This window comes from Thermobia domestica, chromosome 1 (assembly GCF_964235325.1).
Source record: "Thermobia domestica chromosome 1, izTheDome1.hap1.1, whole genome shotgun sequence".
NCBI classification, from domain to species: Eukaryota; Metazoa; Arthropoda; class Insecta; order Zygentoma; family Lepismatidae; genus Thermobia; species Thermobia domestica.
This window is the reverse complement of record NC_137454.1, coordinates 231,855,004-231,881,699: the sequence shown is the minus strand read 5'-3', so window position 1 is coordinate 231,881,699 and position 26,696 is coordinate 231,855,004. Positions and strand designations below refer to the sequence as shown.

Genomic DNA, 26,696 nt, shown 5'->3' with positions numbered 1-26,696 from the left:
TAACCCAAAAGCTCAAAAGTCGATCGATGCAGCATCAGAGGACTTGACAGGCATATCGGAATATGGAATAGCACGAACACCAATGTCACGCACTTAATGGGCATTGTATGCCACAGTTGTAGAGCCGTATGGCTGGACGCTTTGTCTTGATGAATAAAGACCTTTGGCATCTCAGCACCATACAACGAAGGAATATGCCGCCGGTATAATGGCTCCAGAACATGCTGTTCATAGTATGTTGCATTATTTTTCGCATTATGCATAACTTGATGCAGTGGAAGTTTTCCTTTGTGGCAAAAATAGGCGACCACCATGAAGCTCCGGGAAAAATCACGGCAAGTGAGAACTCAATTTGTCCGGTTCTTGGTATTCTTTGGATGATAGTACATGGCTCCAGCCCGCGTGGAAGTTGACAAATAGACCCGACCCAGGCCTCATCCAATGTTACCTTATTTCCACTTGTCACCCGCTAAATACCGTTCATAAAACTGTCTGAAATGTACCCTGCATTCACGGAAATGTTTGGCTATGAATGTGTGAACTTGTGGCTTAAACTTCACTTTAAGCTGTAAATCCTGGGTAATTATCCTCAGACAATTCTTTCCGAGCTCCCAAATGCCCTCGCAATCTCTCTTTGTGTTGGCAGATTCTCCTGTATGACCATCTGCTGCACTTGTGGAATCACATCCATTGTCCATTTGGGACGAAGGTGTTGTTTTCTTGCCGCTGTGCGCACACCTATAGTATCTTCTCTGAGAGTGTATGTTTGTTGCGTTTGATTACATTAGCAGTCTCCGTCTTGGAAATGCCGAAACCCTCCGCCAAACATTGTTTCGCAGTTTCACTGTAGCTGTATCCTGTGTAGAAAAGTGCTGAGACATAGCCCTTCCAGAATGAGGTGACTTTTAGAGGCATTTTACGCTCGGCGCACTTCACTGTCTACTAGCGTCATTTCCACACACTTACCTTCTAAGTGCTCTGTTTTGCTTTCTCACCATGCGATTACAGCATCCTTAGCGGACGTTCCAGTTCGTTTCCATAAACGTGAACCTACTTCTGTACATGAAAGAAAGAAATAGTAGACTTCGGTCAAGAAACCAGCAACAACGGTGATGGAACTTGTATGCTGACCACACATTCCCAGATGCAAAATATCATCTGGTCGTCTTAAGCTTGTAAGGGTTTTGTCAGAGAATTTAATTTAGTTTGTGTTCATGTATTTTATAGTCTTAATTGTTATATCTCAGTCTGTTCACCAACCCAGATTTGAAATTGGAATATTATAAATGTGAGTCATCAGACCACTGTTACGTTAAATGAAAGTAACCATTTCAGTTTTACAATATAGAAGGAATTTTGTGAAGTACCGACATTTATAAAAGAAACAACACAATGTATCTATGGATACAGGACAGGATATATCAGAGACTGCTACATGGTAGTGGTAATTATGATGTAGGTGCTTCATCATGAACAATGAGCAGGAAGGAGTGAATTATCTAGTAGGGATATAGCTTTTCTAGCAAATGCTGTTTGTCTACTTTTTGAAATGAGCTTCTTATCGGTTGTTACATCCACATTCCGTATTGTTTACTGTGTTACGTTCTGAGTCAACTTTTTACTTCCAAACGATATATGAAAGCCAGGATACGGTGTAGTCTTGACAGCAAACATATGAACTTGGAGTGCACCAAAGCTGCCAAGTATAATGCTACGCAGAAGCACTGTGTCAAAGTGTTAACCATAGGAAACGTACGTTAGGAAGATTACATGACGGCACTATTAAGTACAGTTGCTTTGGACTAGATTTTAATGTGAAATCATAGGTGAACAGTAGATGTGACCAGTTTCAGGTTTCTTTCGGGAAATACTTTCCACGGAAGTTTTGCAACTTTCTGTAAAGCTCAATAAGAATTTATAGAATCTGTAAGATTTTAGTATGATATGAACTATTCTTCATAGAGCATAAATTATTTATTTTCTTCCCTCTTTTTTAGGAAGCTGGAGAGATGAGCTGTGGCCTGATAAGTGGACAGCAGTGACAGTAGATGGTTTATTGTCTGCACAGTTTGAACACACTTTATTAGTTACAGACACAGGTGTGGATATACTAACTAATAGACAGGCTAATGATGGACAACCGTATTTTATGGATACACTTTGATGATGTGCCTTAACTGTCGATTGTCTGAAAGCAAGCGGTGAGGGGAAGATGAATTTCGCATAATTTGGCATGTTTACCACAATCAGTTGTTGCCTACTGTGTCATTGGCAAAAGCAATGTGTCTTAATTTTTGTGAGCAAAGAAAACAAAGGAAGAAAACAATGGACTGGAAAACAATGGAATTTTAGACAGACAACGCAGTAAATCTAATTTGATTGCTGACGTGTATTTGTTGTTGAATTGTTGAACTTTTTCTTAAAAAGATAATAATGCACGCAAGTTTTAATTGTTACTGATGTTTTTATGTACTGGTATGCCACTCATTAAAAAAAAAGTTTTGGTTAATATTTGATATACATTGGATGTTTATGGGAAAAGAAATGAATTGAAAATATGAATTTGTGAGTGGAACAAATTAAATTCTTGCCAAAACTGACACGGGATAAATAGTTTCCCTTTAAAAAGGTGAAACAGTCTCTGGAATATATAATAATGCTTTACTGAAAGACTGGTTAGAAGACAGTTTATTTGATAGTTTGAAGCGTACATTTCAATGGTAACAATGTATTTTTACTGAAATTTATTGAGTTGCTATTTTGTATGTGAATTCAAGTCTAAGTACAGGATAACGTTTTTTGCAGATATGTATTTTGCAGTAATTTCTTCCATTGTCTTTGTTGCAAAGAAGAAAAAGAAATGAAGAAACATGAAAAAAAATTGACTATTATTTCACGAATGAAAACAAAGTTCATAATATTGAGATACAAAATTCATGTTCTTCATTCCTTATTATTAAACTCGACTGTGACGAAGCTCATTGGTATAGTAGACTTGAAACTGCTCACCTATTATAAGTAAAATCTTTCACTCAAATTATTTTATGTTGCTACCACTGCCAGGTATTCACAAACTCACTTCCTATTTTCATAAACTTCCTCACAGTAGTAGTGAGTGATACGAATTGCTATGTACGTAGGTATAAAACCAAAAGCATCATCTTAGGTCTGGTAACGATTCTTTTTAATGACAGTGACAGAAAAAAAAAAAAGGTATTTATTTATTCCAAGATGTTTTCCGGGCTTTCACGTATGTTCAATAATTTACTATTGATAAACTTAAGAAACTACTCTGCGACTAGACCATTTCGTACAGATATTTGAAATATGGTATTTACTAAGGCGTAGCAGAGCATTTAATCCTAAACTTCTTTTTAGGTTATCAGAGAAGAAATCCATAAATAACTTTTGTCTTATGCGTACTAGTGTTTATTATATGCCTGTAATTTCAACGTCTTATTTCCTGACGCTTTCATCTAGACAACAGTACCTTGAAGTATCTAACCAAGTTGCTTGATTTGATTTTTAAGATTATATTTTCTTCCATGAGCAAAATCTTAACTCTTGCTAAAATACTGAAACTTCCTGATCGTATCATATTACTGAAGATTTACTATAAAATAAATTCTCGATTATCTGTGGATGGGTTATCCGCTGTCTTTATTTTCTTTGTCCTTTTTCCGCGAAGATAAATTACTGTGTCAAAAGAAAATTTATAGCAGCAGAATAAGATATACAATCAGGACAATGTTAAAGAAACTTAGTCACAATAAAGAGGTATTTTAACACTGAAAAACAAAAACAGTTGATTTTTTCTTGTGAAGTAGTAAACCAACAAGTTTGTAACTACAGAAAACTAGCATTTATTAATTCACAGTTGTATGTGTAGATCCGCTACTGTAAATAAAAAAAATGTTCAAAAGCATTTTCGTATTGATTTGTGTCCTTTTTCGGCCATTTTGAGAATTATCCGCTAAATTCGCTTATCCGTGTTTGCCGTGCGACCCGATTCGTAGATAAGCGTAAGTTTACTGTATATGAAAGTTCACTGAAAAGTTCATAATACTTGTATAAACTTTCAGCATACGACAGCAAGCTGTTATTGTTCAAACATGTCCATTCTGTTTCAGAGTTGCCAATTCAGTTAAATGTCCATATAAAAATTATCATACAGACAATCTAAGTTTTGCAGGAATTTATCAAGTAACATGTCAATCTCTACAAACTTGCATGGGAATTACGAAAAGAAATGTAGGAACTAGAATTAAAACATGTAAGAGATTCAGAAAGACAATGATCTTGCGGTATTAGCCCTAACTAAACACTAATGTACAATAAAGCATCATAAACAAGCTTCAAATGCTTCATACGTACATCGCAATTTGAAAGATCAACCTATGAATCATACTAAATAAGAACTGAAGTGCCTAAACTAAACCTCAATAGTGGTACATGTGACACACAGTAGAATTATATTACTAAGTTCAGGAGTACAGATCAATTACTAAATTATCAATTTGGATTTGTAAGTATTCTAGTAAAACTTTTTATGCTGGATGTGTAACTACTCTTCCAGCAGTTTTTCATACTACTCAAAAATAGGCACATAGAGGGATTGAGATAGGTTTGAAGAATAGTAGGATGCTCTAGTCATTAAAAAGTTTATGCAGTAAGCATTGTTAATTTTTCTTTATAGGACAAGATTAGGAAATTTCGATGTTCTAGCAGGAGTTAAAGATTTTTGTCATGAAAGTAAGAAATGAAATGAAATGAAATGTTTTAACGTCCGACGGTTAAGCCATTTAGGGTAAAGAAAACTGGTGATTAAGGAAATTGAATGATTGTGAAATTAAATATTTGTGCTTTCGCTTGGGAATCGAACCCGGGTCAATATGCACCAAAGGCACACACACTAGCTTCTAGATCAGCGGAAATGACTGTAAAAGTAAAGAAAAATACGAAAACGTAAACCAAGTAGCTTAGACACTTCAAGGTACTGTTGTCCAGATGAAGGCGTCAGGAAATAAGACGTTGAAATTATAGGCTTAAGTAAATACGAAGCGCATAAAGTTGCCAAGTTCTTTATTATTCATAATATTTTATACAGAAGCGCGTACAAATAATTGTGAAAATCTTAATAAATTTTGTAAGAGGAGAGATGTTGCTGTTTTGAGTCGATAATGGAACTCAAAAAGATCTACTTTTTTACCTTTATTTCTAGTAAAATAAACAACGGTGTAAATATACAGATTATCAAAATAATGGAAAGATCTTAAGTAGATGAAACTTACCTGCTTTGTACGTCGTTGGACCCCAGTTAGCGTGCTGAACGGCTCTGATCTGTCATGAAGTAAAAGGCATGTAAGTCACGATGGTTTCCAGAGGAGTATTATACCATTTCTGCAGTACAGTACCCAGTTCCACCAGCAAGGATGAGATGATATCTACTCTGAAGTCTTAGTTACAACACTGAACACAGTTGATCAATAACGGTCGAGGTTTGGAAATTGGACGGGCCAGGAAAGATTTTATAGTTCATTCGAGTGTTCATGAAACTACGCCTCAACAGGTCCAGCAGTGTGAATTTATTATGGTGGAAAATTGAATGATTGGCCAGAAATAGTACTTGGATATTTGATGCATGCGGCCACGTAAAATGCACACACAATCACTGGCAATAATGCGTGATCACAGGACCCACGTTATACTAGGACATTGCGGCCCATAACACCAGAGAGCCACCGCCATGTATATCGATAAGAAGAAGACAGTTCAATACATAAGATTCTTTGGTCGTCTACTGTACATAACCATGGCTTGTTGTTCATAATAAAGTGAAAGAGGATTCGTTGGACAACATTACGCGTTTCCAACTATCGGCAGTACACTTTGCATGTTCTCCACATCATTTTCTTCGTGCTAAATCAGTTTTGGTAGTGATCAGCGGTTTGGGAATTGTAATCGGGTTGTGGATGTTCATGTTATGCAGATCACGTCTAACTGAGATTGTTGCAATAGGCTTTCCAGGTGTTGAGTGTTGATTGACTTCCACAGTCACTTTTGCAGCTTTCGCTTTGCATTTTTTTGGTGACAATTGTCTTCAGTGCTTGGCGATCGCTGTCACTGATTTTTAGCTGCATCAATGGTTTGGCGTGAATTATGTATACCGTCATCACTTTAGAGATACCGTTCCTTGCCATATATTCAACACACTTGGTCACTTTAAATAACCTTGCTAACCACGCATACACATTTGTCGTCTTTGAATCTCAGAGACTCTCTGATTTTATCTGACACTAGTTCCTCTGTAAATCATATTTCGATGATATAATTGAATTACACCTATGAAGAAATTAGCGTGGTATCAATCCATTTATGATGTATAATATCTATACGAGGATGGCAAAACATTGTAAATATTTGTACAGCAAGTACATTACAACATTGTGAATTATACGGGGATGGCAAGACATGATATGTCAGTTTTTGTTGGTCAGTTTCTGATTTTTGGCTCGGGTAGTTAGTCATACTGAGATCTATATGCTGGAAAAAGTTGACAATTGTTTAAAATTTTCCATCAATTTAAAATTGCTCGCCTAGACAAAGTACAGAATGTCGATCGTCTATATGTGTTCTATTTTGAGGTCTCACCTACCTTAGAGAAAACCCATGTTACTACAATCAGTTGTTCTTGATGTGAGCACCATGTGTCTTAGCAATAGCCATGCACCGAACTTCCATTGTGGAAGGCTCCGTTGAAATACAGGAACGGGAATCTTGAGCCACTCCTGCCAGGCTTTCCAGAGGCCACGGACAATGGTGACACGACGATATCCAAGTGTTCTTTTCAATAGCCCAAACTCGCAAAAATCCATTTGAGTGGCATCAGTTGATTTCATTGGTATGTCCTGGATAGGTAGCCAGGATCAGTGGATCTAGGCCAGGGCCGAGGGGGCCAGGTCCCCCAGTTTTTTCAGTGATAAAATAATTTGAGGTATTATTTATATACTTTTGAAAGTTTATATATACCTATCAGAGCCTGAGTACTGGCTGCGCTCCCCCCAGTTTTTACCTTCTAGATCCGCCACTGGCCAGGATACCGGTGTCTGCCGCCATCTGTTGCAGATATATCTATAGAACGGATGTGTGATGAGGCTATACCCATATGCACATGGACTTGATTTATTGCATTCCCCTACAAACTGGTAGCTCTTTTGTATAAATTGGTGTGAGGATATGTTGCTGATAATATGCGGAGTTGATTCTGCAGTTTTTAGGCACCTTGTGAATTGTTAACTCGTCTTCATAACAGTATCCAGCGACAAACAAAAATTTCTTTGGCAAACTTAGTTTGCACTGACGGATGAAGTCAAGACGGAAATTTGCGTCTCGTGGGGTGGACGTTACGGCTAGAATTTTGCCACAATCTGATTGATAAATTCATATTTCATCGAATATGGCAACAAACTTCCACTTTTTTCTGGATAGATGGCGTTCATAGATGCGCCTGCAATAGGTCTTTCTCTCCCTCCGATGACATGTCCACGACTTTTAAACATCATCTAGAACTTCAATTTGCCATGTAGGTTGCGGTTCATCCTTGAGTGTTTCTCCTCAATCGTCTTGCCATCACACGTAGGTAGGAGGGTTTTCCTGCAGGACCATTCGGCGCAACTTCCGAGCTAAGATAGAATCACCGCAGTACACGGCTGCGTTCCACTCCCCTTATTGAGAGAAAGAAGAGCTGGAACGTCGTGGTGTTTATTTCAATAAATTATGTTCTTGATGGTCGTTGAGCCCAATGCACATCCATCTTGCCTGCATTGTTTTTGTGCCACTATATGAATCAAAGTATTTCCAAGACTGTCAATTGTCACATTGCAAAAACTACTGGACAAAAAGTTCAACGATTGGATTGCTTCACTTATTGTTCTACAAGTACTGTTGCACATGAGACGAAGTAAGAAAGAATTTTCATGACAAGGCAGAGCTCTTCTAATACAACCAGATACTTTTTCAGAGAGACATCATTTTCGCACCCTTCTAAAATGAAACACTTTCAACTCTTGTTTCATACACTCGTATCACGATAAATACGCTTTAACCTCTTAACTATCAATGACGACTCAACTCGTCGTGGGAATTTCGTTTGTATTTGCAGTCTGACGACTACCTTCGTCAATAAGTTTCTTATTGGGCGTGACGAATTAATACGAATAGATTCGTATTTTCCGTGGGTCGTAAAATTCAAAAGTTTTTATTTCATTTCATAATACGTATTTTTAACAAATTTATTCCCCATTCAGATACTACTTTCTAATTCGGAAACTTCCCAGTTAATAGGTTAATTATACACTTATCATTTCTTCCTGCTTCACATTCTCTCCAGACTTACGCTCCCCGGAGAAGCAAATTTGTAGTGGATAACATTGTGTACGTGGGCTTTCTTGCAGTACTCCAGTTTCCACCAAGTCCTCCATTATCATTCACGAGCCCAAATCATCATCCTCCCTTAGCCTAACAGGTATAATCGTGGGACGTTAAACTAAAAGATTTCATTTTTCAGACTTATTGCCAGCCATCTAATTTGCTAATCTTCTAATCTAATATAAATAAAATAATGTTTGTTTGTTTGTGTTTGTCTGTCTGTCTGTGTGCGGCCTGCGGACCAGACGAGTGGACTGAGAGTTACCAAATTTTGGTCACGAATACCTTAGCCCAGGCCTCAGATCAAGACGAAGCGCTTTTTTAAAATTTCGAACCGGGGGGGGGGGTCGTTTACGGGACCGGCCTGGGGACCAGACAAGTTGACCGAGACTTACCAAATTTTGGTCACGGAAAATTTTATCTTGCTCCAGCCCCAGACCAAGGCGAAGCGTTTTTGTCAAAATTCGAACCAGGGGGACCTCGGGGCGCGTTTACTGGGATATGTAAAAGTAGTAGAAAATTACCGATAGTAACCTGCTGGGGAATACCGTGACATGTAAAAATAATCCAAAATGACCGATGTAGGGTCGAATTCATAGTTTTCGCGGTTGCTCAGATCAATGGTGAAACTCCGGTCGTATGAACTTCCAAATTCACCCTATTCGCCTGCTGGCCGGGATCACCGGAAGCGGGGGAATACCGAGACGTGTAAAAGTAGTAGAAAAAGACCGATATCATTGTCAAATCCATAGTTTTCGCGGTCGCTGAGATCAATGGTGACACTTATATTAGTGATAACTTGCAAATTCAGCTACCGTTGTATGCGGGTCAGGGGTCGGCGCAGGGCCGTGCTGGGATACTAATGAGGGCGGTGGACAAGTCTACTAAAGGGGCGTCATACAAACAGGAATATATATATATATATATATATATATATATATATATATATATATATATATATAGTGAGAGAGAGAGGAGAGAGACTGAAAGAAAGTATGGGTGCCATTTAATATCAAAATCACCACCAAATTTGTTGTAGTATTAACGTAAATAGTTAACCTCGAATCGAAATCTTCTTTACTACAGAAAAAAATTTTAGTTCCTGTAATAATATTTCTGTCAAACAAAAAGAAGCTAAATGTATCAACAACTTAATATAGCACGCCAATGGACGCAGGAGGTTCATTGCCGCGTTTACAAAAGCTCTCCATTGATTTCTGTCAGCCAACTGAACCCAGTTTCTACTTTATATTTCAATCTCTGCGAGAACCATTTTAATATTATCCTCCCATCTGCGCCTCGATCTTCCTAACGGTCATTTTCCTATTTGGATTTCCAGTTAAAACTTCGAAAGCGTTTCTAATTTCTTCTAATCTGGCTAAATAACTTGACCATTCGAGCCTCCTAAACTTGATGACCCTAACAATGTTTGGTAAACGGTATAAAATTATGCAGTTCCTCCTTATGAAGTTTCCGCCTTTCCCCAATCCCATTCCTTTTGGAGTTCGAATATTGGTTTAAGAATCTTGTTTTCAAATACTTTCAGTCTGCGATTTTCCTTCAGAGTCAGTGACCATGTTTTGCAACCATACAGCACAGCAGCCATGATTATCGTTTTATATTTTGAGCTACAAACTCCTCAGCAGAGTTAGCGACAACAAAAGATTTTTAACTGAATAATAGCACGAAAACCCCGCTTTCAGTTGACATCAAATTTTTTAGTGATTATGGTTTTGGTCTGTTAATAATGATCCTAAATATTTGAAAGTATCCACTTTGTCGCAAGAAAATATAAGTTGGTATTTTAACGCATCCATAAAATGAAGAATCACGATCCCGCCAAACTTCCGTTAATTTAGTTTTCTCTGCATTGACTTTTAAGCCTATAGGCCTATCCCTGCAAGCGTTAATTAAGATTTCTGCATTCCTTTCTATTATTCTATCATTCCCTATTAAATTTACATCATCAGCATACGCCAAACCTGGCAAATACAATTCAGCTCTAGAACCTGATTGCTATCTTTGATTTTCCTTATAGTGTTCTCCAGAACAAAGTTAAATAATAATAACAACGCATCTCCTTGTTTCAGGTCATTCTCAACGTGAAAGCTCGTGAACAAGAATTTCCCTACTCGAACCTTACTTTGGGATTCATTTAAACATATCTCAATTAATCTACATTTTTCGGTATTGCAAATTCTGTAAGCATGTTGTACAATGTTTCCCTCCTACCAGAGTCTAAAGTCAATAATTGATGTGTCAGGATGTTTTATTCTCTCATTTCTTTTCAAGTATTAGTCGAATGGTAAATATCTGTTCGATAGTTGATCAATTTTACCTAAATCCGGGCTGATAATCTCCAATAATTTCATCTGCGTATGGAGTCAATCTTGCTAATACAATGTTTAGGAGGATTTATTGGATGTTGACAGAAGAGAAATGCCTCGATAATTATTAAATCTGTTTTGCTGCTTTTCTTCTGAACTGGAACAATGATTGATTCTCTTCACTCTTGTGGTAATTCCTCATTGTTCCAGATAAGGAGAATTAGTTTGTGTATCTTGCTCTACAATTTTTCCCTCCAGCTAAAATTAAGTCAACCAGAATTTCGTCTACACCCGGAGATGTGTGTTTAGTTTTCTTAAATAGCGATTTCTATTTCTGTCTGGTTAGGTTCTGGAATATACGGTTATGCTGCATGCATTTCACTTTCTCCACGCCCATTAGTTTTTGGCTATGTGTTAATCAAATCGTCAAAGAAATCTGTCCATCTATTTAAGATGCTATCTGTATCAGTGCGAACTGCTCCTTTAGGTTTCTTTAATATATAAGCACGAAGTTGATAGCCTTTCTTAAGTTCGTTGATGCATTTATACATGTCCCGAATGTTTTTGTTTTCACTATTGTCTTCAAGTTAATTAATTTTAACTTTCAAAAGTCGCGTTTCTTTGTTCTAAAAGTTTTAGAAGTTTTCTGCCAGATGACAATGAAATTTTATGTAGTTATTTCATTCGGATTTTGTAGCCAACGCTGTTTCTTCTGTTTTCTCTTCTCTGCTACTTTAGTACATTCCTGGTTGAACCATGCTTTGTTCCTACGTATTTCTGCGTGACCCAATATTTCTTTTGCTGAAATTTTAATGTTATCTCTAATTTCAACCAAGTATCTTGAACACTAGTGCACTCCGAACCTTCTAAAACAAGAATCTATTCGACACTTCAATCTGGCTCCCCTCTCACCTCACTCTCCTCTATTTAAAAAAAAGTAAAATAAACCGCTCCGTTTTCAGGTATTGAATATTTCCTTTATTCAACGATAGTCTCCCTCTTACTATCACAATCAACTCCTCTGAACGACCGAACATCAGTTGTGCTAGACTGTTCTTTTCTGTCTACTAAAACATGATCAGTTTGAATATGTGTTTTTCCATCTGATGAAGTCCAAGTATATTTATGAATTTCGCGATGTTGGAATTTTGTAATCTTCACGATAAGGTTTCTGGATATTGCACAGTTCACGAGTCTAACGCCGTTGTTTGTCACAACCTTCCTTATGCAAACATTTATTCCCTATAATCGGTTTGAAAGTACCCTTTCGACCTACCTTCGCAGTGAAACCGCCTAACAGAATTTTCATATGATATTGCAGGAGATGATCAAATACCCGTTCTATTCTTTCGTAAAAACTGTATTTTTTTAAATCGCATCCTTATTTTCTGTTGGGGCATGTGAATTTAAAACAATATTATTACACTACCGACCCTTAAGGGAAGTTAAAGAAAATCTATCATTAACAAATTCAACCTATGTAATTGCCTATTGTGAACGAAAAGCCCTGTTTCTAGTTGGTAATTTTTAATTTGTTCCCCGTAAAAGCACGTAAAATTTCCCGACTTGACTCCTCCATTTCCTTCTCATCTAACTTCCTGATATCTCACTATGTCCAACCTTTATTTCTAAACTCATTTTTTACAAATTTTAACGCGCCTGTCCTATGGGAACTTCTGATATTTCATGTTCCAGATCTCATGTCGATTTTACTTTGCTGAGTTCGTGCCAAGTTATCAGTTCTGATCAGAGGATTCTGCGAACTTATCTGAACAATCCTTTTTTTTACAGGGTGAGTTTGTTAGCCTCATACCAAATTCTCAAGCTGGATTATCACCCCTTGTCTGTCCGCGACTGCTTACTCAGTATATTCGCAGCTAACCTCTATATCCCAGAGGCCTTCTCCTCGATCCACAACCTGAGGACGCGCCGTGCCGTGGTGACAGGAAGACCACATTTTATGGAAATTAATACAGCTATATTTCAGAAATACAAAAGGTACTGATTATCTGAACACTGCTTTAAAACACACAGGAACAATCAATGTGCTCGGATATATGGATGCATATTAAGACTGTGAAAGCTTCGATGCCGTAAAAATCGTAAATTAGAGACTTGTGTCAGTGTAGTATTACATAAATGCATCGTACGTTTGACTATCCGAACTATTCTTGATGTATTTATTGTTTCGTTTCATAGATATATAATTTTATAATATTTTTGTAAGTGATTATATTCTTTACCTGTTCTCTGCCAATAGCAACTGTATGAATTCATAATACAAAACTGAAATACAGAAGAATAAAATAATAAACAATAATGTGATATTTCGCAGGGCATCTTATGTAAAGGGCGCTTGTATTCTTCACAGGTTCTGTACTACCAGTCAGTATTTGAATTTATTATATAAAGCTGGTATACAGGATAACTAAAACCACTCATCTATAATGTGATGTTTCGTAGGGCGCCTTATGTAAAGGGCGCACTGTACCTTTCACGGGTTCTTCGCAAACAGTTACTGTGTGTATTCATTGTACAGAACTGTGCTATACAGAAGAGTAAATAAAATCGTTCATCTTTGATGTGGTCTCGGAAGGGCGCCTAATATAAAGGACGCACTGCACCTTTCACGGGCCCTTTACCAATAAAACTGTAAGAATTTATTACTAAAAGCTTGTACCTTTATTTATACTGTGATATTTCGGAGGGCGCACCGGGACACGTCCCGGTGTCCCGGTGGGCCAGCACGGGCCTGGGTCGGCGGAGGGGGCATACCAAGACATGTAAAAATAGTAGAAAATGAGCGATAACAGTATCAAATCTATAGTTTTCGCGGTCGCTGAGATCAATGGTGACACTTATATTAGTGATAACTTGCAAATTCAGCTACCGTTGTATGCGGGTCAGGGGTCAGCGGAGGGGGGATACCAAGACATGTAAAAGTAATAGAAAATGACCGATATAAGTGTCAAATCCATAGTTTTTGTGGTCGCTGAGATCAGTAGTGAAACTCCGATCGCATTCACCTCATTCGGCTGCCGGCTGAGAATTAGCGGGGGGGGGGGGGGGGCAAGGGAAATACCGAGACATGTAAAAATCCAAAATGACTGATATTCGTGTTAAATCCATAGTTTTCGCGATTGCTGAGATCAATGGTGACACTTCCATTAGCGATGACTTGCAAATTCAGCTATACGGGCCGGGGTCACCTGCGGGGAAGGGGGTTACCGAGATATGTAAAATGATCCAAAGTGACCGATATTAGTGTCAAATCCATAGTTTTGGTGGTCGTTGAGATGAATGGTGATACTCCCACAGGCGTTGACTTCCAAATACAGCCCCATGCGAAGAATGGGTATTTTCAGCTAGTAAATAAATAAACAATCAATGAGAACTTGTTTAGTAAATAATGATAATAATAATAAATTTGCATAACATGAAACACTTAATTACAGTTTTAATCCTTAAAAGTTATTGACGAGTCTTTGAAACAATATTGAGTGTAGCCGGGAACGGTAGCGTGGTTCTGTAATCCAGCTCTCTTGGAGGCGAGATAGTGTGGTGGGAAACGACATACTGTAAAAGTTAATATTTGCATGAAATACTTGTCCACTCATCAACTACACTAGAGTCAATCCCCGGTCGTTGTTCCGTGCCCACATTAATATTAGGTGTCGCCATGGTATTAGCTCATGTTTCACGAGGACCGAAACATAAAACCCAAATATTAAATGTTTCTGGTGGATATCTTGAAAATTGTAGATTCGCATTTTAACAAAACAACTATACAATGTTTCCTTGTGTGACAACTTAAAACAAGACTTTTAGGAATGATCCAAAAAATGGATCAAAAGACTGCAGTCTTGGCCAAGAATTTTAGTAATGATTCCCCCCTCCCCCCAAAAAAAATGCATCAAAAGGTTGCGATCTTGGCCAATAATTAGTTTTTAGATCAGAGGCCACAAAATTTTTGAACTTCCCCTGAATCGAGTTTTCGTATTTTTCACGGAGTAAGCACACCATACTGAGTTAACTGATAGTTTGGTTTGGCTACACTATATGTAGTTCTTCAAATATAAGGGGTACAAGAAAAATTTTGCCTGAAATATACCTTTTGATCCAAAAATACACCCCGGATTCACGTTCCGAATAATACATTGCGTATCACTTGTGGGGAAAAAAATCAGCAGTAAATAATGCTTCACTCTTGTAAATCTTTTCAAATGCCGTATTTAATGAAATCTTTCAGTTTAATTTCCCACAATTATGCCCTTTAGATACCGTATTTAAGTGGGATAAAGTGCGTAAGGAGAGATCATATACATACTAGCAGTAGTGCCCTGTGAAGAATAACGTTATGTATAATAAGTAAAACACGCATCTCTAAATGTAGAAATTGCTCCATTTTCCACCTTCAGATTCGGAATCTTTCAAAGCTCTAACTATCATGTGCTAATTCATTTTTAACCCTTTTAAATTTTGGAGTTTTTGAGGCATTTTTTAGACTTACACTCACTCAGCTATTGTGTCAAGACAATTTTCCGTAGGATCACGGTTCATACCTCGTTTTGTTCGGAATGAAGCAATGTCTCCAACTGTACCTGTCAAATTTCCCTATTGTGTATCTAAGGAGGAAAATTCCCGCCCAAAGTGGGGAAAAAGGGAATTTCTCCCTTCAGGTACACGACACGAACATGCGAATGATACCAAAGAAACTTTGCTTAATTGTGAAGAAAATGAGGTACGAAAAATGGTCCGAGAAAAAATAGTCTTGATGCTCTAGCCGATTTACCAATTTTCCTTGGGTAATACATTTTTAGTCAATTTTTATTCAATCAGCTCCAGATTAAAGACTATCCATTGTAGGAACATGAATCGTACCTCGTTTTCTTCGGATTGAATCAGCCTTTCGAACGGTATCACTTGCATGTCGGTACCATGCATCCCAGGAGAGAAAATTACCTAAAAGATTTTTTGTGAAAAAATCCCTTTCTCAAATTTTGGGATCCCTGTGTTAACGCTCATATCTCAAAATCACGTGAAACATACCACGTAATGTATACAATACCTGTGCGAAATTTTAATCTTATATCTTGAAAACAGAGCGGGAATAATATTTACCTATTTGTAAGAAATATCCCACATTCTTTTTATCAGGACAAAGAACAAGATATTGTATTAAAAAAAAAATTCCTGAGACATCTCTAATTCTCATAGGACCTGAATCGTACATTCGTTCTGTTCGGAATGAATCAGCCTTTCGAACGGTACCACTCGCATGTCGTCAACATGTACGTACCCGAGGAAAGAAAATTCCATAAAGGGAAATTTTTGTGAAAAATCCCTTTTTTCAAAGTTTGGTCCCCTCTGGGCGCCCCCTGTGTTAACGCTCGTATCTCAAAATCACTTAAAACATACTACATACTGTACGTAATATCTGTGCAAAATATCAATACGATAAATAGGATTGTGTCAGAAACTTTTTTCTGTCATGATATAGGGGAACGTGGGGAAATATTTTTTCCCCGCCCTCAATTTTCAAGATATCAGCGTGTTTAGTGTAGCGAATTGTTTTTACTTACCTTGCACTCAAGACTCGTGTACGTCCTTTCGGTGAGTAAACACATAAAATGTTAGTTGCATATAACTGTTTGATCTTTAACGTAGCACGCCATTGAATAGTGTTTGTACTTGTGTAAGGGAAAGTTGGGTACAGTGACACATTTTTTTTGCCGTAGGTAATAACTCTTGTTTTATATAAGATATTAAAATGAAACAAAAACTGAACAGAAGGTTGGAGTTTAGGCTATCATACAATATTGGTTATTTTGGTTTAATGTTAATCACCTCTAGTTTACTTAAACAAAATATGACAATTTGTCTCACTGTACCCCACTATTGGGGTAGAGTGAGACATACACATACTTAAATGTTTCGTTCTCTATTTCAAAGTTCAACACATACCCAGAAGATGAAAATCAACATAATATGATAAGTATGTCATATGGCGTTTAGTTTTACGTGTTAGCGGTTATGGTAACTTCAGTTTGATGTTATTTGCGTTTACAGTTGAATCGATGAGTAGAAAAAGAAGAACATTCCAAAAATAAAGGATAACATTCCACGATAACAATTTCTCCATAGCTAAATATCCAATCCCATTACGTTTTTGGAATTTTGGGAAATGAAAGATTTTAACATACGCTACAAATCTCCCATACAGATATTTTTACGTAAGCAATGGTATTTCCGGTAAACAGTTTTACTTTTTGTTTTTCAGAAGTAACGTGTTGGGGAATATTCTCCTTTTTCTACTCACTGATTCAATTGCAATATCCTGAACAACTGGAAAAATAAATTTTCCGTATATTTTCCCACCTTTTCGCAGAAAGCTAACTATATAGCTATTGTTATCATTATGTAGTTTCAGAACCTTCCAAATATAATAAATGTCCTTTTCACAGTGAAATTCTACCAGAACATAATCATCCTTATTTATGTTTCCATGGTAGTCTTTAAAATCATTGGGCCAATTTCGAGTAATAATCCAATTTCTTTATCTGATGAGGACAATTCGACCAATTCTTTCTCTACATCTGGATCGACTTCATAGTCAAAAAGACTTCTTTTTCAGTTTTGTACTCGTTTCCTCTTTGTTGTTTTCTTGATGTTTCTTTTTTCAGCTAATGATTTCTCTGGACACGTCTGTATTTTGTTTGAAGGATATGTTTCACTGTATCCCAGTAGCATATTATCAATGTCAGTTGTATTTCCTCGAAACCACAACTATTAACAATATTGTGATAAATATCGACAAAAATTAAAGAATCTCATGCTCCAATTATTTGATTTCTTCAGACATAAAGGAAATACAGAAAATTTACTTTGCTTAATTGAAAATCACTGAACTCTCTCACAGCCAGTATCTTTCACATCAGCCATTTGCCTACTAAGATGACGGAGGAAGGTCTACAGCGCATGTCTGTACATCCATCGTTTCCAACTTCATGCAACAAATAATCAAGATAAGCTCTTGTATCACTGTACCCACTTTCCCTTATTTACATGAGAGCTCTAACTGTTAGCGTAAAACAATACATACCCAGGCGCATACTTGGGATCGGTTTAAATTCGTCTAGGTCTATTACGACTACTACGACTTTGTGCATAAGAAAACTGTTCCCCCATAAATGTACTTAGTATTTCATTGCTACTTCAGGTTCTAGATTGACTATGTTGAAAGTAAGAATCATACACAGGGGGAACTAAACAGAAGATGAGTTGAGTTTAACATTCCTTTCAGCAGCTAGGCTATATGAGACGTGGAATCCGAACCACCTGAGCTCCTGCTGGAAATAAAACCTGGGTCTCCCATGTCAAAGGCACGTACGTTAACCGCTTAGCCACGAAGAACTCTGACAGAAGAGGAGATGAAAGCGGCGATAAAGGCAGTTCTAGAAGATAAGGTTGACATTAGGAAAGGAGCAAAACGCTACGGAGTTACCAAATCAACGTTGTATGATTACGTGATAGAAACTGGGGAAAAAGAGAGTGTGTTATCTGCCAAGCCACCGAGAAAATTTGAATGTCATTCATGTGATAGGTGGGTCCATGAAGCTGAGTTTCACCATGGGCAATATATTTGCGAATTTTGCCGATCACCATAAATTTTAGATTCAGATTAAACTCTTTCTTTTATGAAAAAAATAATTAGCAAATTGGAGCAAGGTTTTCTAAGAGACGAAAGTAAGTGTAAAAAGTAGCCTAATTTTGGTTTCAAATTAAGATTAGTTCTAACTTAATACTATATAAACGGAAACAGAAATACAAAAGAAACACTTAATTGAACACAAAACCACTAGATAATGTGTGTTAAATTACTTTCATTATTATGCGTCTAGGGTACCTCCCGAATTTTAAAATTACGAAATATTGTAATTTTCAAAAGAGAAGTGCTTCAATATTATTGAAAAGTTTACTTTTTTTTTTTTTTACTTCGTGAGCAACTTCACTAGATTCGTCCCCCTTAAAGTGAGTACAAAAAGAAACAGCCTTGTTACTTTTATACCTTATATAGCAATGTTTGTATAGAATGAAAGTTGAGGCAAAGAACTTGTAATCGCAAAAATATGAGTATCATCGTACGTATGTCTCCTAACTTTGCGACCTCAAATATTTCCGAAATGACAAAAACGTGACAAATCTAGTTACGTAAGAATGTACCCATGTCAGGGGCCTATAAAATTCTGTACTACAAGTGCTCCTAGGGGTCCCATCATAGGGCCCCGGGGACCAACTTGAAAATTTCAAATGGAAACCACTTATTTTGATTGCAGATTCTGATCCTGCGATCAAAACTAAGTAAGTTTTACTTGAAGCACTTTTTCGTTATTCTAATAGATGGCACTGTAATCGCAAAAAAATGAATATCATCGTACGCACGTCTCCTAACTTTGCGACCTCAAATGTTTTCGAAATGACAAAAACGTGACAAATCTAGTTAGGTAAGAATGTACCCATGTCAGGGGCCTATAAAATTCTGTGTACTACGAGTGCCCCCAGGGGTCATATCATATGGCACCGGGAGCCAACTTGAAACTTTTAAATGGAAACGTCCTATTTTTGTTGCAAATTCTGATTCTGCGATTGAAAGTAAAGAACTTTTACTTGAAGCACGTTTTTGTTATTCTACTAGATGGAGCTGTAATAACAAAAGAATGGATATCACGTCATCCACCTGAGGCTAACGATAAACTAAATACCTCGAGAAATGCACTTGCAATTTAAGTACATGTCCAATCATTTTAAAACATCTATTCAACTATAGCCCGCGTCACCCGAATTGGCGTGTGGCTTCAGCCAATAAGGTCGGAGTGCGCTGTTACTTAACCTTCAAGGAGGAATCTAATCATTCATAATTGATTTTGTTCGTATTTGTGGACAATTATGAATGATTAGATTCCTCCCTGAAGGTTTAGTAACAGCACACTGCGAGCTTGTTGGCTGATGCTACACGCCAATTCGGGTGACGCGGGCTATAACAAAAAGAGTACAGTTGCCTTCATCTTCCCAAAATTCCAAATCGAAACCTTTTACATTAATGCAGACTCGGATATTGCGACCGAAAATACGCAACTTTTAGTTTATGTATTTTTTTCCTTGTCCTCCTAGATAACACATAAATCGCAATAATAATAATACCATTGTATGTCACCTGAGGTTGAAAAATGAAAACCTGGTTCAAGAAGTGGACATGCTGTGTGATGTTGTAACAAGATGGATTGGCGTGAATTTTTAAACCAACCCTCGTATTATTCCAACATCAATTCTTGGAAATGAAATGCGACTAATCAACAGTTGGGGAAGAACAATGCTTAGGAATTTCTCACCCAAAAGGTACCTCACTGTTCCAGACAGTCCTGCTTCTCCCGTCAGTCCATATATAGTTGAAAAATTTAGCTACTCTCGAAAGAAACGCCCACGCAGTGAACTCTCATGATGATGATAGAGTTTTACGTGACAATGTGAAAATTATTAATAATCGTCGATTGTACAACTTATTCGAACAATCAGTGTTTTTAATGTGATTTCTGTTAACCTATGAACCATTCATTATATATTATTAACATTATAATAATGCAAAAACTCAATGTTTTCTACGAACTATATTTTAGTTTAGTCAGTGTATTCTTGCGCTATGATCTGGCAACGGTGTGATGTGCGAAGAAAAGAAGAGAGCGTCACTTCCCACCAAGTACATTGAACGTATTCAAGATGTGCTCGAAATAAGTTGATTTCAAAATTTAAGACGAATGTGAATAGTATTTGAGTTTTGTGTATATCAAATGCAAAGTGCAACGCAGGAAAGGGTCCGGAGAGAGGACACTCACTCATTACGTAAGAGTCAACATGTGAGTGCGTTAGTAGTTTTCACACAAACAAAATCTTCTAAGAACTCTCAAAAGAGAGAGTATTATTCTTTCCAAAAGGTCAAAATTAGAATATTTTACAATGTCAAGCTAGCGCAACGTACTGAACTTCCAATCTCAAAAATTAATCTGCATCAAGTACGAGTGTAATTAACAGGAAGAATGTAATGAATTCATACTACGTAAATCCTGATGGTCTAATGTTCAAAGAATAGTTTTCTCGCCGCCTAATGGAAACAAATATGTTCTCTGAACTTTATACAGCTATCGAAGTGAAGTTTCTATAGCGAACTGCATAGTCACTAACCGACCCATCATCTTCGTTCGGTCGAAACTGCGCGTATTATTTCGGTATCGTCTCGGTACGTTCACCATAGTGATTGGGACATTCTTTTCGTCTTAGTGAAATATTGTGTTTTGTGTTTTCATAAGTTTGTAAATGTTTTATATTCCTGGAATTGAGAAGCTAAATATAAGTGATTTCGTAAATATTTCTCTTTTCAATATGCAGTGAAAGCAGTTTTTCATAATGTCAAAGTGTGTGAGTTATATTGTCTTTCTCAGCTAATGGAGAATATTACTTTCTTATAGTATACAGGGCTTAGGTTAGAACCAAACAGGTAAGGTATCTATAAGCAGTGAAGGACAAACATTACTTTCGTCTCCCACTATCCATCTGGCGGAAACCATGCATTGCTGCCCCACTTGTATTCTTTTACAGGTATTAACTGGTATACCTTGAAGCTGACGCAGCAGCGAAGGTGGGTAAACGGCAAATGTCTCTAGTTAGGGCGACGCCCGAATCCTAGGACCGTGGAGGAGTGAAGATACTTGTTTATTACCAGTCTCTTACGTCAATTTATTAATTTGTGCATTTGAATGATAATGTAAAGGAGATTTTTGGGAGATCCAAGGTTCGAATCCCAATATTATTATTATTAGTTAGTCTTCTCGGACTGGAACAAACGAGTATCGAACCCCATTACATCTGGCGCTTCGAATACGGACATCCGGAACTCGAACCCAAGACCGGCACTCCCCTTATATCTGGCGCCCGAACAGGGACAGATGTTTTAGTGGGAAGAAAGCAGATTTTTGAACTTCACTGTTGTATTCAATGCCACCACTAATTTGCATGTTGTATTTTTAAGCATAATATTTTACAATGTCAACGCTTAATGAAACGGAAACACTGCTTGAAGCGGTGAAACAATTGTCCGCAGATTTGGCTGCAACTAACCAAATACTAAATGCAAATCAAAATGAGTTGACCAAACAATTTGATAATCTAAAAATACAATTGGCTGAATTACGTGAAAAGTATGAAACGCACAAAAAGGTTGAAAGTAATTATCGAGAGCTGTTGAATCAGCCAAACACTGCTGAAAAAACGCAGGTAGGTCCTAGTTTATGCATACAAGAATGCGAAACAATCACTGAAATTTAAAATGTGAACTTAGCAATTAATGTTCTGCGAAAGAAATATATCCTTGCATTCTTTCATATGTAGTGTTACTTACATTTTTATATTTTTGTGTTCATTTTAGAGTATATGATTTATAAATCCACGTACAAAATGCTAGCGCTGAATTTAATGAATGTAAGAGCACAGATAGAATTGGAGTACGCTAACGTAATAAATGAATATAAATATAGTACTGATCCATTTTGTTTAGAAGAGTTTCAAAATGTTTTAGGCCTTGATGTAGAAACTCATAGATTCAGTAGAGCAGCGAAAATCGCTATTTGTGAATTTGTATTTAATTTTAATTGCGAATATAGGAAAAACGTAGAAAAGGAGGTCAATCTCCGTGTACGTGGTATACGTAGAAGTAAGGAATACCAAAAATTGGAAGAGAAATGTGCTCGCGGCAAAAATGTATATTTTCAGTATGTAGCAAAAAAGTTGAAACTTCAATGTGATGACGTTAATGTCAAGAATAAAGTCATTGAAATAATAATCGAACGGCTACAGAAAAAGTATCCTAATGATGTTAGTTCTTGTAGTGATCAGGATAGTACGTTCAATGAAAAGGAGAAAGAATTATTTTCAAGCAATGTTGAAAATTCTCCTGAAAGTGTGGTTAGTAGTATCAAATCTATCCTCAAAAAATGTAGTAAGGATGTTAGTTTACATACTATGTCAGATAATGTGGATCAAACCGAAAAGGAAAATAAAATCTCTAAAAAGGTTAGATTTACTGATGAATTTAACGTGTACCCGTTAGCACATGTTTGTCATAGTAGTCCTTCTGAGGTTAGAACTAAAAGTTGTAAAAGGAAATACGAAAATGTTGCCGATGATACTGAGTTATATCCAAATCTTGTCAAAAAAGGTAGGTTATCTGAAGTCCAAGAATCATATTTTGTTCAAATTAATGAAAGTGAAAATAGGTGGAATGAATTGTTTCAGTTGTTGGATAATAATTCTCTACAATTACAAAGCATTACAACCCAGCTGGAAAATGTATCTGTTCTACAGAGTAATGATGTCTTTATTCAGGGAAATGAAGTAAGTAATGAAAATGTTAATGTAAATGTAAACACCGTGCAGGTTGACTTCATGGAGGCTACCTCCAACAGTAGTACGAGTGTGGTTAGCGTAACCACCACTAGGGAAATAAAAAGTGATACTGTTGTAGTATTTTTAGACAAGAATAGAGTCTGCACTTGTCCCTTATGTGATAGGAAGTGGGTGGATCAGCTGTTTCCCCCCTCCAGCTCAATGCTACTTGTTCATAAGAAATGTTTGTCTGCAAGTCCTGTAATTTTTGTGGTGTATACACGGCATGTTACAAATTACCCTAAAGTAAGCTGCATTAGGCAACCAATTCAGATTGGCGAGTTGCATTATTTTTCCAGTGGTAATATATCTTTAGTGTTGCTGAAAGGTACAGTATGCATATTCGTAATTGTATGTTTTAACAGAAATGAAACCATTCCATGTTCGCTTGGCATACATCGTGCAACTAGTAAATCTGTAAAATTTAGGTTCAGAAAAGGTAAGAAAAGGCGTATTGAACTAAGTCAAAACGTTCAGATTGATTATCCACCAACCAACACTTTGTACTCAACTCGAAATGTTATCGAGAAATGTAGAAACAGAAATTTTTGTTTGGAAAGTAGAAAACGTAAGCAAGGATTTTTCCACCGTGCGAAAATGAAAAATAATGTGGAAATTGGCAAAAAGGTCCGTAAATTAAGTAAGGTATTACACCTACGAAGAAAGCATAAATTCTTCACTGCTAATATTTGTAATGACACTCAAGTGGTAAATGTTCCGAGTGTACAAACAATTCGTAAGGTAACTGCTAGTTTTCATAGTAAGGTAGCACAAAAATTTACTGCTTACAGAATGTTGCATTTTCGTATCAACAAAACCCCATGGATGCCTACTATGGAAGTTAAACTCAAAATTTTTGAATGCATGAGAATTTTACTCTACGACGTTGTACTAAATCCAATACGAAAAGGAATTGGGTAAACGACATTAATACATAGCCGGATTGCCCATTTTCCATATTTTTGACATGGCAATGAAAATAAATATATATCCATTGCAAAAGTTCTTTTATACAAAATTCTCAGTTGTTAGTAATTATTTTTCATGTTATAAAGATTTTTCAACACTGTTAGTGTTTTACAAAATTTTGCATGTTTAAATAAAAACAATAATATTTTATCGTATGTATCACGTTAATGGCTATAGCCAATAGATACAGGAAAATTTTGAATATTAATTTTTTCGTTTCATACATTATTGCATCTCATTAGATACTGAAAATGTTGGATGAGAGATACAAAAAAAATCTTGATATTTTATACATACGTAATATGAAATTACTTGTAATAGCATATTTTTTCGTTAACGCATTCAAAACGAATTTTTATTTTTCGAATTATGGAAAATATAGTTTCTTTTCGAAGTGCAAGAGTGAATTTGCGCAGTGAAAATTTCCAAATATAGTGAAACGAAATAAATTTAAATTGTGAGAATGCGGAAAATCTAAATCGAATACTCCATTACAGTGTTGCAATTTTGCAAAATTAAAATGTTTTGAATCACAAATCTAAATATTTTGGTGAGAAACCATTCGGTAATAAATCTGAATGATCATATTTGAAACTAATTAGTGAAATTTCTCAATTTTTAAATAACAACTATGCGTCAATTAATAGTAACCTATACTTACGATGTGTTATGCCAATTTATTTGTTTTAACCAATCAGTATGCCCCTGGGATTACAAATCAGCTGAGGATACTTGAATTTTGGTGTGGTAAGTTATTGTAGTAGTATTTTACACTTGTACCCACCTTCATGACGCGTCGTTCAGATGAAACGAATATATAATGAGACATATTATTATGAATAAGTATCAAATAAGTTATGTATGTGATAATTGTTAGCAACCATTGTTGCATTTACTTTGCATTAATTCTTTCGTTGAATACGAAAATATTTCAAGCAGTACTTGAAGACATTGAAGCAAAGGTTCCTCCAATAGTTTGGGTTATTCATATTATGTAATGCCCGGAGTAGGCAATTTTCTTATTAGTCCCCTGTGTATTATTTTTGAACTTTAACCAAATATCCTATCTTTTCACTTTGCTTCGGGGATGGAAACATACTAATAAATAAATGGGGTAGGTTCTTGCAAATGTTATGCAGGCAGTATATTTTTATATACTTTGAGCGTGACGAGCTCACATGTGCCTAGTCTTTCATTTTAAATAAATGAAATATTTTTAGTGTTATATTTACACATGTGCTTTTAATATGTAATCTTAATAAAGTATGAATCTATCGTGTGCACTATATGATATGTTTTAGTTGTGTTGAATTATTTTGAGTATTCTTGATAAATGTCTTGTGTTAGCATGTCAATGAACATACACTTTTGAATTTTATGAATAATATTGGTGTTTCAAATATAATAAATTTTTATGCATTAAGCCGTAAGGAATATTTTATCTTTATGAAAAGTAAAATCATGATAAGTTGAATTACTTAGTGATATATGCTATTCTTGAGTGATATTGTGTGTTTTATCTTAGAATTAAGAAGTATTATTGCAGAATCTTAAATCAATTTTACTATTTTAAACTTATTGGTATACATTTAGTTTGTATTATTGTGCATCGTTAAGTATGGCATTGAATACAATACCTTACCAAATGTAATCTCTTATTGAATATGATGTTTATTCATAAAATACATTATTGTATTAAATATATTAATATGTTTGTGTAACTTGGTTTGAATTTTGAAAACATTATGAAGTACAATGCTGAATAGTATTTTGAATTACAAATAACTATTGATTTATATTCAAATATTGAAATTATATTTGTGTTTACATTTCAAGGAATAATTGAAATAAATGAAAAATATAAACAAATAATAAAAACGAAAGGACTCAAAAGACATTTACGAAGTGGCCCTCGCGTTATCGTAAATGGCCCTCGCGTTCGTTATTCTTCGAATTTCGCGATCATGTGCGTTCGAGTGAAGCTATAAACTGTTATTCTTCAGTGAAAACGAACTACAAATGACATCAACCCTCTATGGACTAATGGAGTGCTGTGATTACTGTTGTGTTGCAGTATGGTTAGGAAAATTTGGATTCCAGGGTTCTTGCCCACTTTTGTAATACCTTCAGTGGACAGTCCGTTCGGCGCCATCTGTAACAAGATGGATTGGCGTGAATTTTTAAACCAACCCTCGTATTATTCCAACATCAATTCTTGGAAATGAAATGCGACTAATCAACAGTTGGGGAAGAACAATGCTTAGGAATTTCTCACCCAAAAGGTACCTCACTGTTCCAGACAGTCCTGCTTCTCCCGTCAGTCCATATATAGTTGAAAAATTTAGCTACTCTCGAAAGAAACGCCCACGCAGTGAACTCTCATGATGATGATAGAGTTTTACGTGACAATGTGAAAATTATTAATAATCGTCGATTGTACAACTTATTCGAACAATCAGTGTTTTTAATGTGATTTCTGTT

General features: G+C 36.2%; 1 protein-coding gene across 1 annotated transcript in view; it reads left to right on the top strand.

Annotated features, from left to right (window-relative positions):
- Positions 1–3,700, top strand: part of LOC145694611 (methionine aminopeptidase 1) — a 48,392-nt gene extending 44,692 nt beyond the window's left edge. Inside the window, exon 9 of the mRNA XM_081771007.1 lies at positions 1,998–3,700. Within this exon, the coding sequence (XP_081627133.1) occupies positions 1,998–2,164 (167 nt within the window). The 3' untranslated portion in view covers positions 2,165–3,700. The remainder of the gene's footprint in view (positions 1–1,997) is intronic.
- Positions 3,701–26,696: the final 22,996 nt, after the last annotated feature.